At 49.9% G+C, this 19,263-nt stretch overlaps 1 protein-coding gene across 1 annotated transcript in view; it reads left to right on the top strand.

Moving 5' to 3' along the window:
* Nucleotides 1-1,533: 1,533 nt before the first annotated feature.
* The window catches only part of PHGDH (phosphoglycerate dehydrogenase), a 32,714-nt gene continuing 14,984 nt past the window's right edge, over nucleotides 1,534-19,263 (top strand). Inside the window, exons 1-5 of the mRNA XM_042953663.1 lie at nucleotides 1,534-1,790; nucleotides 9,090-9,241; nucleotides 11,221-11,286; nucleotides 16,670-16,724; nucleotides 16,823-16,921. Of these exons, the coding sequence (XP_042809597.1) occupies nucleotides 1,653-1,790; nucleotides 9,090-9,241; nucleotides 11,221-11,286; nucleotides 16,670-16,724; nucleotides 16,823-16,921 (510 nt within the window). The 5' untranslated portion in view covers nucleotides 1,534-1,652. The remainder of the gene's footprint in view (nucleotides 1,791-9,089; nucleotides 9,242-11,220; nucleotides 11,287-16,669; nucleotides 16,725-16,822; nucleotides 16,922-19,263) is intronic.

The raw sequence follows: 19,263 nt of genomic DNA on the forward strand, positions 1-19,263 counted from the left end.
TCCTTAGGATTCTGTGTCTCCCTCTCTCTCTGACCCTCCCCCATTCATGCTCTGTCTCTCTCTGTTTCAAAAATAAATAAACATTAGAAAATAAAAAATTAAAAAAATTAAAAAAAAAAAAAAGAAGGCCAGAGTTCCTGCTTTATGGATGGAAGCAATAACACGGGGTCGGGGGAGACTGGTCGCTGATCGTAAAAGAAAAATCCTCAACTTGCAGTCGATGTTGGAGGGTGGATGTTGGATGGTGAAGGGTGGGAGTGGGGTGGGTGCAGAGGGATATTATCTACATTCTCGGTGTCAGGGCTCTGCTCAGCTAAGGTAATGGTATCACACAGCAGAAAATCACTCCTCACCCCTGCCCTGCTTTGGAGAGCAGTTCAAACTCCTCCTCAGGGCAAAGACCCTCCTGAGCAACCCTGACCCCTCCTTAGTTTGGCCTCCTGCACCCCTAAGCACATACCCTGGGCCTTTGTAAATGTCACTTCTTTTCTACCTGGTTATTTCCTATTCAGCCCTCAAGGCAATTGACTAGGAGCAGCTTGAAGGCAGATAATGTCTTACTTATTTCCTTATCCTCAGGCCTGGCAGAATAGTTGACTTCAGAGAGCAGTAGCGTCAGCTGAAAGGCAACCTTGCTGGAAAGCCTTCCCGGTGCCCCTAGGCTGTGCTGGATGGTTTTCAGGACCAGGGCACACAACAGCTAATGTCTGGACAGGTTAACAGAACTGAATTCTAATTCACCTGGGAGCATGCCTGATGCTGCTTTTGATCCTAGATGGCTTTAAATAATCCAAAACGGATTTTCCCAATATTTCTGTAAAGAGAGGCATGGAATAGTATATTTGTTGTGGGGTTTAAACATAAAGGAGTTAAGAGATGGAAAGTGCCTCCTTGGTCAGCATAGAAATTAGACCAGACTGACATCTCACATTCTTTTTGTCTTTTTCATAATCAGAGAGGAAGTGGGGGAAGAGGAAAATGGGGAGCTCTAACAAAAATCCTGCCTGCTCTAAATGCATCTTGTCCTTGTTCTCTTTCATACTGGTAATTCTCATTACGTCATCCATCTGTAATTAAGCACTGCTTTGTGAGGTCTCAGAAAGTTTCCTATTGCTTCTTACTTTTTAGCTTTCCGTGTCTGCCTTTGGTACCCTCGGTGTTAGCCCACCACAGGATGTCTTTGCCCCTTCAACATCCAGCGCGGTGCCTTGCACATTTCAATGAATTCTTGTTAAGGAATTATTGAATATGTTCTGAGGCAGAAAGAAGTGAACATGAAATATTTCTCTCACGGTGAGAACAAATATTTCTGTTTCAGATACGAATCAGCTAGTCAGCGCAAATTGTGCTTCTATATGCTCACCAGGTGTAGGGAAGGGCTTTGGCTGAGATTGAGAAATTCACCTCGGGAGCATAATAAAGGGGGCGGGGAACTAAAGGCTCAGAGCCTCGAGGAGGAGGCGGAGTCACCGAGAGTTTGAGTATTTTTGTCCAATCAGAAGGAGGCCGTATAAGCAGAAGGGGGAGATAAAAGGGGCGCGGGAGCTCGCGAATCCTGCCCAGTTACACCAGCCCGCCAGCAGGAACCACAGCTCCTAGGCTTAGGTGCTCCTGCCCCGCGCGAGCGGCCGATTCCGAGGCAGACTCCAGCAATGGCCTTTGCAAATCTGCGGAAAGTGCTCATCAGTGACAGCCTGGACCCTTGCTGCCGGAAGATCCTGCAAGATGGAGGGCTGCAGGTGGTGGAGAAGCAGAACCTGAGCAAAGAGGAGCTGATAGCCGAGCTGCAGGTAAGGCGAGCGGGAGAAAGACGGGGGCTCGGTGGCATCCTCTGCCGAGACCGGCCGGGGCCAGCGCGCCCCACCCCCCACTCCCCGTCCCCGGTACCAGTCAGTCTTGGGGCCTCCTGAGATTGGAGAGTGGGGGAGGGAGGAGAAGGAGAAGAAACAGCCGCGAGCTGCAGGATGCAAACTTTGCGTTCAGTTTGCAACCGCATGTTTCGCGCTGGCTCGCTTCCCGCCGGCATTGCCAAGTGCAGGCTGCCCGGACTGGTCCTGCGGGCTGCCCGAAGGATGCCAGCGCGGCTCCCCTGAGCCTTCGCGCGCTGTGGCCCTGGCAGCCCTGCGCCGCCCCCTACCCGGGCGCCGGGGCACTGGGGGAAGGGGCGCCAAAGTAGCTTCGCCGCGGGGAGCCCAGGGACCGGCGATCCTTCCCGGGCCAGGTCCTGGCTCGCCCGGCAAGTACAGCCTTCCTTGGGGGGTGGCCGGGGCGTTGGCGGAGTCCCAGCCAGTCTCGTGGCCGCCGGAGAGGCTGCAGGGAAGGCGGCCCGGCTGGGGCAGCAAACGCCGTACCCGCCTTTCGTCTGATGCAAGACTGCCGCGAGTTTTCCCCGCCCCCCGGCCTCCAGAAAGCTCTCGGAGGGAAGGGGGGCGGGCGGGGGGCGCCGGAGGTCCCCGGGCCGCCCCCGCAGCTGCCGCCACGGCCCCCGGGCTCCAGGCTTTAAAGCCCATGCCCGCCTGCCTTATGGTTGGCCTTATCGCTGGTCACGAATGACCAGCCTGGGTTCGAATCCGATCCCAAACGCCCCCAGGACATTTCTGTTTCTTAGCAAATCTTTCTCAGACATGTATCAGTTTGCCGTGCTGCACAGTTAGCGCAATCTGCTTCAAGTCTTCCTCTGCCTTGGTCCGGTGAGGTTTGGTGACCTCGTGCAACCTTAGGGCACTTACTTTGTGAGCTCTTCACTAGTTCCGCTCCCCCCCCCCCCCCGCCCCGTCCGCGCCCCACTGTATTCTCTCCCACCCCCAACTCCCACAGCCCCGCAGTGCCGCCTCCTACCAACCTCGCTCAACCCCGGCGCACATCCACCCCCTCCATTTTCTCCTCGGAGGGCCCCTTGAAGCAAACCACAGAGGCGGCAGCAGTTGCTTTCGCTGTGCCGGAACCACATGTCCTGGAAGCTGCCTGTGCTCCCTGTCTGCCCTCGTATCTGCGTGTCCCTCCCCGTCCGCCCCAGCCCTGCACCGCCACGGTGGTGTATCTGGGGATCCAGAGCCCGTCTTGTTCTTAGAGAAGTGTCTGCCTGGTCCCTGCCTTCAAGAGGTGTGTGGACTAGTTAGGGAGCCTGGCCATCACTCCCGAGAGTATTGACCAGATGACACAGTACTTGAGTGCCAAGTGAGACCACCCGGCAACCTACCTTCTGCCTGTTCTGCTGCTGCAAAAGTGGAGACAAGGGGGCTGATCGGTCTTAATGGGGGTGGGGGACAGGCGCTCAGGACCTGATCCAAGGTAGGGACGGATGGGAGGCAGGCACCTCAGCTTGTCTCCTTCTCTTTTGTATGGGTGCTGTCAGTGGCCTTGACTCGGCAGTGGCCAGAAGGTAGTGCTGTGGCCTCTAGACCAGCTTCTGACCCTCCCCTCCGCCAGAGCACCAGGTTGGGAAGAGTGGCCTCCCTTGGGCTTTGCAGCTTTCCTGTGGAAATTAGAAGTCCTAATTTCTAGGATTTCCAGGGAGGGACAGGGTGCGGGGATATAGGCAGAACTGAGCAGAATCCAGGCCTCACCAGTACTGGAGGGGTTCCATGAAGTTGAGAAGTTGTCTGGGTGGGTTGCTGGAGTCTGGAGCTACAACTTGGAAGGACATCTTAAAGGCACTGACAGATCCTGGCAGGAGAGGAGGGGTGTTTTGTCAGCTACTGGCCGGCATCTGTCTTGCTGGGCTGTTGGAGCCCCCCAAGCCTTCGTGACTGTCTTTGTAAAACATTCACTTCAGAACATCAATTAGTCGATCTAGGCAGCCCCCTGGAGGGGCCTCATATCCACAGTGTCTTTTTTACTCTGGGTGGAGAGGGATCTGTGTTAGTGCCTCCTGCCCTCTCCCATTTAAATCTTCTTAACGCGGAGGGAAGCTGGAGCGCATTGCCGGCCCAGGCCTGGCCTCTGTACCCACTCTTCGCTGTTCAGGGCGGGCACAGTTTGCTCTCACTGGCTCCGTGGTGAGAAAGTACAATGACCCCTGAGAATGGTGCTTTTCAGACTCAAAACAGATCCCCGCACGCTGTGGGTAGCGGGTAGCTGGTTTTGTGGGTCATGATTAGCATTTTAAAAAAAAACAAAGTAAGTAGCAGGGAGCAGGGCAGATAGGCTGAGTACTATGTCATGAAATTTGTTTCAATGATGTGGGCACTTGTGCCTATGTGGTTAGTGAGCGTAAAATCACAACTTAAATAGATGTTTCTTACTGTAAGTCTTAGTCAAAACAGTTTGGAAAACACTGTCTTGGAATAATAAACTTAGTGATACATAGATTTTTCTTCTGCTCTATTGAATAGCAGTACCGGTCAGAAACCACTAAATCACGTGCTAATAGTAATGCATTTAACTTACTGAGCACATTTACATCTTTATCTCAGAATTTTAAGAAAGATAAGGGGAAAAACTTCCATGCAAGATTCCATCCTTTGAAAGGCTCCGTTAAAATAGCAAGTTCCCAGCCTTTGCACAGGGATGTAATTTGCAACAGTTAAGGTAGCCATGTACTTAATCAGGATGGCACACATTGTGCTAAACAGCATCTCCCTGCATTCTCTGTAGCTGGGGAACATGACCTGGAGAGTTCCGCTTCCCTCGAGATTTAAGTCAGAGGCACCAGCAATGCTAGCTAGCATCACCCTCAAGGCCAAACCTGTCCTCTTTGGGAAAGGAAGCAGGTTTGAACTTGAGAAACGTGAACAGCTTTCCAGGGCTGAGTTAGCATAGTTTTGTCCGGAACAGCTATAAATCCAGCAGAACACTGGCTGTTTTCCAGCTCTAAGGCAGCTGCAGAGAGCATTAGACGGCAGACAGAGTGGGTGCAGCATCGAGAGGTGCCAAAATGGACTGCAGGACACCGGAGAAAAAAGTTGTAGTCACAGCAAACTGCACGGAGGACGTGGGCGGATTGACACGGGGCTGCGGTTTGCCTAAGTAGAGGAGCCAGCAGCTTGGACCCAGGTCTTGGAGGGTTGACCTGTGACCTGAGGAGGGGATGGTACCTAGAAGTGCAGGGGTTTTGAGGGGTCACCAGGAAGCTCTCAAGAAATATGTGCTCATTGGGGTGCCGAGGTAGTGCAGTTGGTTAAGCATCCGACTCTGGCTCAGGTCATGATCTCCTCATGGCTTGTGGGTTCGAGCCCTGCATCGAGCTCTGTGCTGACAGCCCATAGCCTGGAGCCTGCTTCCGATTCTGTATCTCCCTCTCTGTCTGCTGTCCCCCGCTCATGCTCTCTCTCTCTCTCTCTCTCTCTCTCTCTCTCTCTCAAAAATAAATAAACATTAGGGGCGCCTGGGTGGCTCAGTCGGTTAAGCGTCCGACTTCAGCTCAGGTCACGATCTCACGGTCCGTGAGTTCGAGCCCCGCGTCGGGCTCTGTGCTGACAGCTCAGAGCCTGGAGCCTGCTTTGGATTCTGTGTCTCCCTCTCTCTCTGCCCCTCCCCCGTTCATGCTCTGTCTCTCTCTGTCTCAAAAATAAATAAACATTAAAAAAAAAAATTAAAAAAATAAAAATAAAAATAAATAAATAAATAAACATTAAAAAAAAGAAAGATTTGTAAGAAGCCTTTATTATTTTTGGTGTTGAGTCTTTGTTCTGCTATACATGGTGCAAAGAGTTTTTCCGTATGTTAACGCATCACTTTCCTTTAACTTTGTTTAGGGGATTTTTTCCATAAGAAATTTACATTTAAAAGATGGTAGAGGCTGAGCCTCTTGATCTTGATCTCTGGGGTCCTGGGGTTTAGAGCTTACTTTAAAAAAAAAAAAAAAAAAAAAAGGAAGGATGAAAGAAAGGAAGAAATTTACATTTGAAAAGTTATCAAATTTGTCAGTGTTTTCTTTTAGGGTTTCTGGGATTTGGGCCTTGCTTATGAAGTTTCCCCATCCTGAGATCATAAAACTATCCCCTTACATTTTCTTCTAATGCCTATCTGCTTTTATTTATTTATTTATTATTTTTTTAATGTTTACTTACTTTTGAGTGGGGGGTGGGGAGGGACAGAGAGAGAGAGGGAGACACAGAATCCAAAGCAGGCTCCAGGCTCTGAACCGTCAGCACAGAGCCCCATGCCAGGCTGGGACTCCTGAACCGTGAGATCATGACCTCAGCTGAAGTCGAACTCTTAACCGACTGAGCCACCTAGGCGCCCCCTAATGCTTATCTTTAAAAAAATTCTTTAATTCTTCTGGATTTTTAAAAATCTATAGTGAGATAGAAATTTATTTATTTTTTCTAAATTTACCTCATACCATGTATCACATAGCTCTTCCTATCCCCATCAGTTTGAATACTATCTTTATCATTTTCTCAATTCCCAGACAGACACAGATCTGTTTGTCTATTCCAGGCACACATGGCTCTGTTTGCCAGGTACCCATTTGGTTCTGTTGAGCAATTTGTCAGTTTCTGAACATTTTCGCCCTGGTTCTCTCCTAACTTATCCTTTCTTTCTTTTTTTTTTTTAATTTTTTTTTTAAAGTTTATTAGTTTATTTTCGAGAGAGAGAGGAAAGAGAGAATCCCAAGCAGGCTCCATACTGTCAGCACAGAGCCCAATCGTGACTCAAACTCACAGACTGTGAGATCATGACCTGAGTGGAAACCAAAGGTCGGACGCTTAACCAACTGAGCCACCCAGGCACCCCTTGACTTACTCTTAGCTCACAGAACTCTTGAATGCTGTTGTATAGGTCTTCTGCCTCCTTATCACAGACAGGAGAAGGAATTTCCAGTGGTGGATTTAAAAAAAAAATTTTTTTTAATGTTTATTTATTTTTGAGACAGACAAAAGTATGAGCTGGAGAGGTGCAGAGAGGGAGACACAGAATCTGAATGAAGCAGGCTCCAGGCTCTGAGCTGCCAGCACAGAGCTCTATGTGGGGCTCAAACTCATGGACCGCGAGATCATGACCTGAGCTGAAGTCGGATGCTCAACCGACTGAGCCACACAAGCACCCCTACAGTGGTGCATTTTTGATCATGTGACATGTTTGAATTATTTAGGGAAGGAAGGTGGTGGTGGGGAGAATGGTGAGGGTAGGTTTCCATGGCCTCTCAAATCACTGAATTCATTTATTCAATGGAGTATTCCAGCTATCAAAATAATAAGGTATTTTAAAAGGTAAGTTATCAGCTATTAAAATAACCTGCTTTAGAGATGTAACATATAGATGAAGAGACCAAATTGCAGGTCAGACCGAGAACACCCGACTGTAAAACAGATGATACAAAAATAGGAGGAGGGAGTGATGTTAAATCCAGGGTTGTTGGCAAAGGTTTCATGGAAGAGAAGTTCGCTGTACCTGGAAAAGTTGGTAGTGGGTGGCCAGGCATGGGGATCCTTTGCTTTGGAGCCAAGAGCAGTGGACTTGAATGTGGGACAGTCAGCAGTGTCCCCATGTGCCCAGGCATTGGCTCATGTCCAACGAGGCTGCTTTATAGGGAGGAATTTCAAGCACCCTCGAGATTCTCCCTGGCGTTGGCCAGTGTTGGCAGTGAGCCCAGATGGGGTGGTTCCTGTTCGGTTCCTCTAACTTTTCCGTGTGCATGTGCCTTGTACGTTCCGAGGTCACAGCATACATGCGTAATGGTGAGCTTTGGCATGTCTGTCACTGTGAGCTCCTTGAGGGGTGGGACTATGACTTACTCCTCTTGTGTTGACGGAGTCTAGCATACTGCCGGCTACATACCTACCAGGCACCCCATAGGTGGAAGGAAGGCATGAAAAGGGCAGGAAGAGGGGACACGGGCATCTTGAATTTTGTCAGGCTTCTGTTTCTCATCTGTGAAATGCAGTTGGACCAGAGGCTGGTCACGTGTTCCTTGGAGTCTCACATTTTGAGGTTCTGTTTCAGAACTGTGGACGTGAAAGGGCTCTCTGTGGTCAGGCACAGCCCCCCCCACCAGGGAGCATGCATGAGGCATAAGCACCTCCCGAGGAATAATTTTACAACTGACCAGTCATTCCAGTGCTTAGAAGACCCCCGTGCGGAGCCCAGGGAGCCGGATACAGTGGCCTTTCTCTGTCCTCCCAGTGTGTGTGGTGGGCAGGGAAGGGAGAAGGTTCTCATGGCTTCCAGGTGAGAGCTCTGCCGGGGGAAATGGCGGAGTGGCTTATATCAGTGGGGTCAGATCAGACGTGGGGCGTCTGCTCTGTCCCTCTTACTTTACAGGTGAAGACCAGGGGTGGGGGAGGTGGCTTAGCATCGTGACCCGCCTTAACTTTGGCAGACCTGGAACTGGAACCCCAGCCTCCCGATCCCCAGCTTCCTGCTTTTGCAACAGCACTTGCCTCCTCAGCAGCCCCGGATAGCCAGTTTGGGGCAGAGCAGGCCCCCGTGCACCTGGCCCATTTCCTGGGGACTCTCACTGAGTGTTTGGGCAACAGTATCCTTATTCAGAGAACATATCACAGGATTCTGGAAGAGCCCAAGAAAGCTTGTCTTGAGGTCTAACTTAGCACAAGTAAAGCGGCTTCAATGCATCCAGAAAGTATGCATACTTTTTAGTCTAAAACGGCTTGTGTTTCTCAACAGCTATAGACTGGTTGAACTGTTCTCCCTTCGTCCTCTTACTTTGGTCTCTATTTTAGGAAATGTCTTTCTTTCAACAGTTTGTCTTTTCCTCACTTTTTAGTCGCTCAGCCAGCCAGCACTTACTGAGTGCTTCGCATGTGCCAGTCATAGGGGCTTACAAAGTAGAACTTGGTCCCACCTCTCCATTCAGCAGCAGTGTCCCATGGAAGAGGTCATGTCTGTTGAGCGGGGCAGTGTCTGATGGAGGAGGTCATGTCCGTTGAGTGGGGCCAGAGAGCCTGCCAGGTGCGATACCTATCCTCGCTCATTTCCTCATGCACTGGAGGAGGCCAGATCTCAAATTCTGAGCTCTTAGGGGAGGGAGCCGGGACTTGACTCCAGGCCTGACTAACGGCGGACCCTTCCTTACTCTGAATATATCCAAAGTCAGCTGGCAGGCAAGAACTCCCACTTTGGGCAAAGAGGTGCTAGGAGGTCTGGAAGACCGACTGTGGACCCAGATGTTTCTTCTGCCTCAGGATTGTGAAGGCCTCATCGTCCGCTCAGCCACCAAGGTGACTGCTGATGTCATCAACGCAGCAGAGAGGCTCCAGGTGGTGGGCAGGGCCGGCACGGGTGTGGACAACGTCGACCTGGAGGCTGCCACCAGGAAGGGCGTTCTGGTCATGAAGTAAGTCGAGGAGCCCGGGAGAGCATGTGGAGGCTCACCACGAGCGGGGAGGGGAAAACTTCAAGAAGGCCAGGACAGAGTAGGAGGCTTTCAAGAGGATGGCTGGTCCAGGCTGAGCCCAGACAGGTGGTCCGTGCTCATAGCATAGTGGTGCCCCAGGTTTTTGACCAGGAGGCTCTCTTTGTAATCGCAAATCACTTCCCAAACCCACCCCACAGATGTTTGAGCAGCAGCCTGGTTCAGGAAACGGAAGAATGTTAGTGCATCTGTCTGCGTTCCCTACTCCAGCGTTGCCCCTTCCCCTCCACTGCATCTGGGGTCAGGTTTTCCTGGGCTCTGCTTGGCCGAGCACAGCCTTTGCTTGTTGAGTGACTATATTCTTTCCCTTCCTCACCTCCCTTCACCCTTCTGCAGGCAGGAGCCCAGCTGCCCTTTCACACTCCAGGGCCAACAGGAAAGGGGTCCTGATAGAGCTGTTTTTGCAGAAACTCAGAGCAGAGGTCACGACTGCGTGCCAGGGCTAGGCCACACTTGCCTCTGGCTCCCGTCTGGCACTTAGACGGTGTGGCAAGGTTATTCTAGCCCACTTCTTTGTTCTCCAGCCTCTTCCCTTCCCTTGGGACGCTGTGTCCTCAAAATCTTGCCCTCCCTTCCCTCCGATTCCTCCTATAGTGGAGGGGTTAATTGGTCATAGCCCATCCTATGTTCTTGCCCTGGACACAGAGGCAGTGCCCCCAGTCCTGCCCCTCCTCTAGCATCCCAGTCTAGCCTTTTTGATAGGTGGAAAGACAGGCTCTGAGAATCCTTTTATCTTGACCTTTTTTTTTTTTTTTTTTTTTGTAGGATTGGTAGGATCTCTTAATTTTTTTCCTCCTTGTAACTTTCATTTCCAGAGATGGAAAGATCCAATAAAGGAAAAAGGAGGCTAAACATGTGTGTTACACTTGATCTTAGCCAGAAGGCCAAGAAGCAGTGAATATGTGTTTTTTTTTTTGTTTGGTTTTGTTTTTAACATTTATTTATTTTTGAGACAGAGAGAGACAGAGCATGAACAGGGGAGGGTCAGAGAGAGGGAGACACAGAATCTGAAACAGGCTCCAGGCTCTGAGCTGTCAGCACAGAGCCCGACGCGGGGCTCGAACTCACGGACCGCGAGATCATGACCCGAGCTGAAGTCGGCCGTTTAACCGACTGAGCCACCCAGGCGCCCCTATATGTGTTTTAATAAACTATTCCAAAAACAAAAAACAAAAAACAAACAAAAAAAAAAAAAACCCACAAAAAAAAACAAAGAGACTTTGAGAAAAGAAAAATACCTGTGTGAGTTTCAGCCCTATTCTCCTGTCTGTGAAATGGGCAGAGTCAGCATTGCTGTGTGTGTGAAGGTGTGAGGAAGCTTTCTCACTTCAGAACTTGTTGAGAGATAGGAGGAGAAGTCAGTCAGGTGGAGGTAAAAATACTAGCTTTGTGATTGATAGAAGCCAGGCTGGGCAACTTGATGAAGGTGTGTGGCCAGTGGGCTGACCTGAATCTGATGGACTTGCTCACCCATCTCGGGCGCAGCCCCGGTAAGACAGATGACACAGAACAGCGGGAATCTGGGTCTCCTGTAGGCAAGTAGTTCCTGAAAGGAGAGCAAAGAAAAGGACTGAGCCACATCTATATCTTCCCATCGAGTGAGACACTTCTCTGCCTGCAGAGAAGCGAGTTTGAGTCAAGAGGCCAGCTATGTTTCTCTAATGGACGTCCCTCTGCATGAAAACATAGAGTCAGGGCAAGGGGGTTGTCTTCTAGCCTTGGGATTAGGGGAGGGGTCCATCGGAGAACCCAGGGGGGAGGCATGGGGCTGGAGGTTGTAAGAGCGGGTGAGGTGAGAGGGCGGGAGCGCCAGCACACCGCACTCAAGGCTTTCTGTCGGGACAGGAGTGGGGATATGGGGTCTGGACCTACTGAAGTCCCCTCTCTCCTTTGCTCTTCAGCACCCCCAATGGGAACAGCCTCAGTGCTGCGGAGCTCACCTGTGGGATGATCATGTGCCTGGCCAGGTAAGTCCCTGACTCCTGAGTGGAGCCAGTCTCTCTGGTGTGTCAGTTGTTATGACCTCCCCAAACAAAGTGACCCGGAAACGCTTGGTGACACGCAGACTGCTAAAAATGCGTCAAGGCCATTAGTCCTTTACGGAACGCTCCTTCGTCGTTTCCTGCTGTCTATGCCACCCTCTGGCTTTTCGAACTCTAAGCCTCAAAAATAAGGTTTCTGCTCCCTGGAATATCCTTCCCGATTATCTCTTTTTTTTTTCCCAAGTCATTCCATTACTTTATTTTTATCACACTCGTTATTAAAAATTCAACTAGGGGCGCTTGGGTGGCTCAGTCAGGTAAGCCTCCAACTTTGGCTCAGGTCATGATCTCACGGTTTGGGGGTTCGAGCCCCGCGTCGGGCTCTGTGCTGACAGCTCAGAGGCGGGAGCCTGCTTCAGATTCTATGTCTCCCTCTCTCTCTGCCCCGCCCCCACTCACACACACTCTCTCTCTCTCTCTTTCAAAAATAAATAAACATTAAACAAAAAAAAAATTTTTTTTAATTTAACTTCACATAGATGTAAAATAGAAGAAATGCTCAACATTTTTATTTACTTGGGAACATTTTTGAGTGAACTAATGCCAAAATGTTACAGCCTCCACACCTCAGGGACTTCTCATAACACCACAGGTTCCCAAACTTTGTTGCATATTGATATCATCTGAGATGATAATACTAATGCCTGGCTTGCACCCCCAAAATTCTGATTTAATTGGCATGGGTGAGACTTGGCATAGCGATTTTTTAAATAAACTTTTTTTTTTAAGTTTATTTTTCTATTTTGAGAGAGAGAGAGAGAGAGAGAGGTGTATGGGCAGAGAGAGGGAGAGAGAATCCCAAGCAAGCTCCATGCTGTCATGACCTGAGACTTGATCCCATGACCCGTGTGATCATGACCTGAACCGAAATCAAGAGTCAGAACGCTTAACTGACTGGACCACCCAGGTGCCCCAATAAACTTTTTATTTTCAGAGTTTTAGATACACAGAAAAGTTGTAAAGATAGTAGAGTTCCCATATACTTCATACTCAGCCTCCCCTATTATTAATACCTTACATTAGTATGGTGGATTGGTCATAACCAATTTGCCAATATTGAAATATTGATACATCTTTTGTAATGATAAGGCTGAGATTTAAATTTTTTTTAATATTTTTTTAATGTTTTTATTTATTTTTGAGACAGAGAGAGACAGAGCATGAGGAGGGGAGGGGCAGAGAGAGAGGGAGACACAGAATCTGAAGCAGGCTCCAGGCTCTGAGCTGTCAGCACAGAGCCCAACACGGGGCTCGAACTCACAGACTGTGAGATCATGACCTTAGCCAAAGTCGGACGCTTAACTGACTGAGCCACCCAGGCGCCCCTAAACATTTTTTTCACGTTTATTTATTTTTGAGAGAGAGCACAGGGGAGAGGCAGAGAGAGAGAGAAAGAGACAGAATCTGAAGCACACTCCAGGCTCCGAGCTGTCAGTACAGGGCCTGACACAGGGCTCAAACTCATGAACCCCGAGATCATGATCTGAGGCAGAGTCAAACGCTTAACTGACTGAGCCACCCAGGTGCCTCTGATACACAATTTTTAACTAGTCTTCTCCATCATCTTTCTCTGGATAACTCTTATTCTCAAGATGAAGCAGGAGTATTAATTCATCTAGGAAGCTCTCTCTGGATCTCCCAGCTAGGCTGTGTCCCTCACTGATTCCCCTGGCCTTCAGGACTTCACTCTGTCACTGTCCCTACAGCTCTTTATTGTAACATAATGGAGCAAAGCTACTCTGGGATCCCTGTACCTACCTGTGGATTCTTAACACAAGAGAACTCAAATGGTCACATGTCTTGCTCTTCCAGCAGGAATTCTGGGAGTGCAGGCCTCTTCAGTAGAGGGGACGGCTTAGGAACTCATGGATATGGTGCACATAATGTGTTCGGTAGTAAAACGATGGTATTGAGCACTGCTGTTGAATAGGCCATTCAGGCACTTCTGTGGTCAGTGGGGAGGGCAAGGAGCCAGTGGACAGGTCAGAAAGTTCACTGGGTCCCTTCTCACACCCTTAGATCCTTAAACCAGGGGGACCTAGGCAGACAGGGGTCTTTACTCCTCTACTCGGGCCTGAGGCTTCTAGGGCTGAGAAATTAACTCTCTCTCCCTCTCAAACCTGTTCTCCTTGAGGTCAGGGTCTGGAGGAGTGACCTTTGTTCTAACTCTTCCCCTACCGGAGCGCTTAGGTATTCACTGATACTCATGGCCAGTGAAGAGGAAAGACTGGAGAAAAGAGTCTGGATGGGGTCCCTGAGCTGGCCGTCTACAGCTTCCAGAACCTTGGGGCTGGGTGTATTTCCCCTTGGACAACTGTAGTAGCCTGATGTCCTGGTTTCCCTCGTGCAGTTAAATTCAGTGGTGTTTTTGTTTTTTGAATGAGGGACTTCTCTATTAGCTTTCTATCTAATTAATTCTCTTACTCTTCTCTGGAGGTGGAAAGAAAGGCTTGGGAGCCAGGAATCATTTTTCTCCTGTTCCAGGACCCAACTAAAGTAGAAGGATTTCAAGGAAGTGAAATTTCCAACCTCTCATCCAACAACCTCACTCATCAAAGATACTGACGCCTGGGTGGCTCAGTCGGTTGAGTGTCCAACTTCGGCTCAGGTGATGATCTCCCATTTTGTGAGTTTGAGCCTGGCATTGGGCTCACTGCTGTCAGCACAGAGCCTGCTTCGGATCTTCTGTCCCCCTCTCTCTCTGTCTTTCTGAAAGGAAGAAAGAAGGGAAGGGAAGGGGGAAAGAAAGAAAAGAAAAGAAGAAAGAAAGAAAGAAAGAAAGAAAGAAAGAAAGAAAGAAAGGGAAAGAAAGAAAAAAAGAAAGAAAGAAAAGGAAGTAAGGAAGGAAAGAAAGGAATGAAAGGAAAAGAAATGAAAGGAAGGAAAGAAAGAAAGGAAGGAAAGAAAGAAAAGAAAGGAAAGAGAAAGAAAGGGAAGGAAGGAAAGAAAGAAAAGGAAAGAAAGGAAGGAAAGGAAGGAAGGAAGGAAAGAAGGAAAGAAGGAAGGAAGGAAGGAAGGAAGACGGCTAGTCTCTCATACCTTCTTGTGTGTCTGGTCAGACTGCTTTTCCAGCAGGGTAGCGACAGCACAGTGGGAGCCGTGGATGTGAGGTTGAGAGCGTTGGGCAGTGTGGGTGGAGACAGGGCCTGAATGGGCCTCACAGTGGGGGACTTTGAACAGATGGCAGGAGTTCCTGAGGTTCAGGAGAACAGTGACACAGAAAGAAACAGAGGGGAATGCAACCTCTCCCCCGCTTTACCTTCTCCTTTTGTGAGTCAGGAGGCTACCATTTGGTTCTCGGGAGACCCCTTGCCCCCATCACGGTCCTCCCCAGACTGGTCCCGTGAGGACCCCGAAGCCTGAGGAGGACTCGTGAGCACCTGGGTATAGCAGCTAGAGGGGCTTGGGAGTGTCTTGTGCCCCATGGTGCCACATGCACCTGTCTTAGATGGTACTGTGGGCTCAGGAGGGCAGAGAGGAGGAAATAGCAGGGCTCGGGGGTAGCAGTGAGCCAGACCTGAGAGGAGGCCGTGGGCTCTGTCTCACTAGGTTAGAGCATGTTATCAGGCTAGCTTTGCTGAGAAGCAAGCACTTCCTCAAGGCAAGTCATTGTCCTTGGGACATTCCTGAAATGAGGACCCACTACTGAGGCCTGATGGGTCTGATGGGAGCTTCTCCCCGTGAAGCGTGTTACTTGAGCTTTGTGAGCTTACCCGTGACGTCACGGGGGCACAGATGCCCCCCTCAACCGGCCCTCAGATGGAAGTGTGTCGGCCAATGTGTAGACCACGAAGTGTATTTTTTATAAGAATTCAGTGAGATGGAGATACATGAACAGCATGTTGGAATCTCTCTGTTTACACACTCGTGCTTGTGTGGGTGTGCACATGCACACACACACACACCGCCCTGAGTTTTGTGACTGGCGGGAAAGACTGCATTTAAATACTTTGGAGTTTAACTGTGAGGGTGATGTCCTCCTTGGCTTTGAGTCAATTCAGCTACTTCCAATGGGTGATGCCTGCTCAGGGTGTTTAGTCCCCGCCTTGTCTCTCTCCATGCAGATGTTGTGAGCATTACAGGTGCTAAGATGTGTCTAAGCATTTTTTTAAATTTATTTTTTTATTTTGAGAGAGAGAGCGAGAGCACTCTTGCATGGCGGCAGTGGCGGCGGCGGGGGAGGGGGGGGGAGGGACAGAAAGAGAAGGAGAGAGAGAATCCCAAGCAGGCTCCGTGCTGTTAGCTTGGAGCCCGATGTAGGGCTCGAACCCACAAATCGTGAGATCATGACCTGAGCCAAAACCAAGAGTCAGATGCTTAACCAACTGAGCCACCCAGGTGCCCCTTGTCTATGCATTTCTTATGGAGTGTCTAAAATAGAGAAGGTACTCCTTAAACATTTTTTTAATTTTTATTTATTTTTGAGAGAGAGACAGAGTGTGTGTGGGGAAGGGGCAGAGAGAGAGGGAGACACAGAATCCGAAGCAAGGCTCCAGGCACTGGGTTGTCCTCGTAGAGCCTGACGTTGGGCTCGAACTCATGAACTGTGAGATCATGACCTGAGCTGAAGTTGGATGTTTAACTGACTGAGCCACCCAGCACCCCACTCCTTAAACATTTTAAACATTGTTTCCTGTCTCCCTTTTGCACTTCCAGAGAAGCCTAGATGACATAATCTTACCCTCTCACCTCTGACTCTGCCCTAACTTCCTTTGTCCCCTCCAGAAAACAGGTGGAGACTCAGACCTTTGTTTTAACCAATAGGAGGAAATAGGCTGGGTGTTGGGGTAGGAGTTGGTATGCACCGTGGCACCCACCCATCCTAGGGTAGCCTGAGACTGCTGCGGCTTAAGAAACTGTAAGGAAGAATTAAATAACCAGCTGTCTGTTGATACAGTAGAAAATGCAGGTGGCAGCCTTTGATGGAAAAACAAAATGAAAATCCTTGAACTTCCTTAATGAACCTGATGTCTTCAGAGTCGCTCAATACCCCATTCGTTATCCCTGGGAACCCTGGAGGATTGGCTCTGACTTCTTACATGCCTAGAGTCACTTGGTGGTTGAGGTGGAATCAGAACCTTGACCCGGAGTCCTGGCTGGAGACAGAAATCCCAGGGCTCCCCTGTCAGGCCTCGCTGGGCGGTTTCCCTCTGCTCCACTCCCTTGACCCCCCTCGGTGTCTCTGTACCTGAGCTCCAGACCCAGACTGAGCCTGGCCCCCAGGGGAATGACTGTCAGAGGCGGCCGGTCAGACCTCAAGCCCTGCCTCCTGCGTGGGCCCCAGCTGAGCCTGTGTCTGTCCTTGCAGGCAGATTCCCCAGGCCACGGCTTCCATGAAGGACGGCAAATGGGAACGGAAGAAGGTGAGTAGCCGGTCTTGCCCCGCCCCGCCTGGCTCGGTGCCTGGGGTCCACTCTGCTGCTCACTTTGGCTTCCTTGCTTTTTGCTTGTTTGCTTGCAGTTCATGGGAACAGAGCTAAATGGAAAGATCCTGGGAATTCTTGGCCTGGGCAGGATTGGAAGAGAGGTGGCCACCCGAATGCAGTCTTTTGGGATGAAGGTAAGAGGCTGGCAAACCCCTTGGACGTGGGGCTCTCTGTAGCAGTTTCGGGAAAGGCAGCCTTGCTCGAGAGAAGGTAAAGGTTTTTTCCTAGGAGGCTCTGACCCTCCGGTAGAGCCCCTGACTAAGTAGGCAGTGTAGCCGGGGAGGGGAGGAACGTTGGCCTGCCATTCTGGATACCTGACCTCAAAATCTGGGAATAACTTGGTGCAGGCCACTCAGCTCTAGGGGGAGTAATTGCCCTGAGTCCCGTGGAGCAGAGGGGTCTAGTGTCCTGCCCTTTTCCTCCCCTGCCACGAGGGCTCGTTGTTTTGCCGTGTCTGTTCCCTGTGATAATTTAGAAAAACAGGAGCAAATTTGGATCCTTCTAGCAAAGCAGCTGTCCATCCACTGGCTGGCTCCACTCCATAGTGCAGAAGAGACAGCAACGTGCTTCCGTGTACGCCGTGATACGATGTTAAAGCCTGCGGTGGCTGAGGCACGACATATTTCTCAGAACTCTTCCCTGACCCCCGTCTCCCTCCAGGACCTGCTTTATCCCACTCTGGGAACTCAGTGGTTCTGGCTGAGCGAGGGGCTGTCATTAAGAGCAGTGCCACCCCCTGAGGCCGGTCTGGGAGGCCTCGCAAAGGGGGAGGCTGCTGAGCCACACATAGGAGAGCACCTGCAGGGGCCAGGGACCAGGCAGCTGGGAGTGCTAGCTGACGTCTCCTTACTCACCGGGGCTGTCGGGGGATCGTGTGTTCGAACTGCAGCCAGGAAGGCTTTCGTTAAACATAAAGGAAAACAGTTTTGACAAGCAGATCATTTCTAGAAAAATTTTCATAGACCTGCTATGGCATTCTCCCTTTCTCCTCTTCTTCCTCCCTTTCTTGTGTCCTTCCCCCCGCCTCCCCACTTCACAGAGTTAGAAGGAACCTTATAGATTAACCCTTACTTTTATACTGATGTCTGGAGTTTGTATGTATTTGCTAAGACTTCCCACAAACGGAAGGTAGACAAGAATCCAGGTGGGTGCCCCATGATACCGCATTGAACATCTTCCTCTCCCTCCTGCCTCTCTTCCCCACCACATTTATTTATGCCAGCCAGACATCTTCCCTAAGCCACGGCACGTTTTTCGAGATCCCTGGCCCAGCAGGATCCACTGGTCATGAGAACAAACCAAAGCCATCCCTTTGGTGCAGGGGCAGCGAGGTGCCATGCGCTGAAAGGTGTGCTTTCTCCTCCTCTCTTTTGTGAGGGATTAACATAAGGGCTCTGCTCTAAAAGCAGGGGTCAGGGCTTCACGTAGGTGCTTCACTTGGGGGTTCTTCTGTCCGGATGTCTCTGGAGGGTCATTGTCGGCTGTCTTGCTTTGGGACATGATCTTTGGAAACCCCCGAAACATCCCTGGGAATGGTCATTCCCCCCACCCCTCCACCCTTGCCAGCAGCCCTGGTCATTTCGGAGTGGCCCAGGTAGCCTTTGTTTATACTGTTTGCTCACTTTGACGGAGCTTCCTAACATATTCCCGAGCCCAGGTGAGTCTTGCTGCAGGGCAGACAGATTACTGACCCGCTTGGTCCAGATCTGCTAGGTTGATGTGAGCGGCTGCAAAGGGCAAGATTTTCCAAAGGGCGAGGAGGGAGGATCGTTGAACAAATTGTGAAAGGGATGGGTTTATCGGCATCCAGGCAGGAAACAATGATCAGTGTTTACTAGACGCAAATTGTTTTCCATTGGCCTTGTTCTGCCTTTGGAAACCAGCAGTAAACTGATGGATGGTGGGAATCCCCAGATGTCTTGTACCTGGGGGATTTAAGATTTTATTTCAGTTATATAATAGGTGAATGCCTTCTCACAAAAACTGACATCTAGATCCTTATCTCCTTGGGTACCACCCCAATCCTGGTCTCACAGGTAACATCACTTTAGCGTGTGTCACCTTGGACTTTTTTCTGTGCGTTTACACGGAATGCATACAGTTCTTTGCCTACAGAGGGATTCTGTGCCCTTTGAGAATAGACTGTTATACATGCTGCCAACATAAAAATGTATGTTTTGTAATAAATACATTTACCATATTTTTAAACTATTGCGTAGAATTCTGTTGTGTAGACAAATAGCCTTTTATTTAGCCATTTCCTCAAGGATGGACATTTAGATGGTTTGGAAATGTGGACGTCAGTAAGACGTTGGTGAGGTCTTTCATGATACCCTTGGGATTAAGATGGAAAACGTGAGCTTGGTGCTAAGGCTTTAGTAACTGGTTGAACATAGCCCTGTCTCCATCTGGAGGGAGATGGTCCAGGATGGTGAAGGGCTCTCTGCCTTCTCCACCTTTTTCATCAATGGCCTGG

This window comes from Panthera leo, chromosome C1 (genome assembly GCF_018350215.1).
Source record: "Panthera leo isolate Ple1 chromosome C1, P.leo_Ple1_pat1.1, whole genome shotgun sequence".
Classification (NCBI taxonomy): domain Eukaryota; kingdom Metazoa; phylum Chordata; class Mammalia; order Carnivora; family Felidae; genus Panthera; species Panthera leo.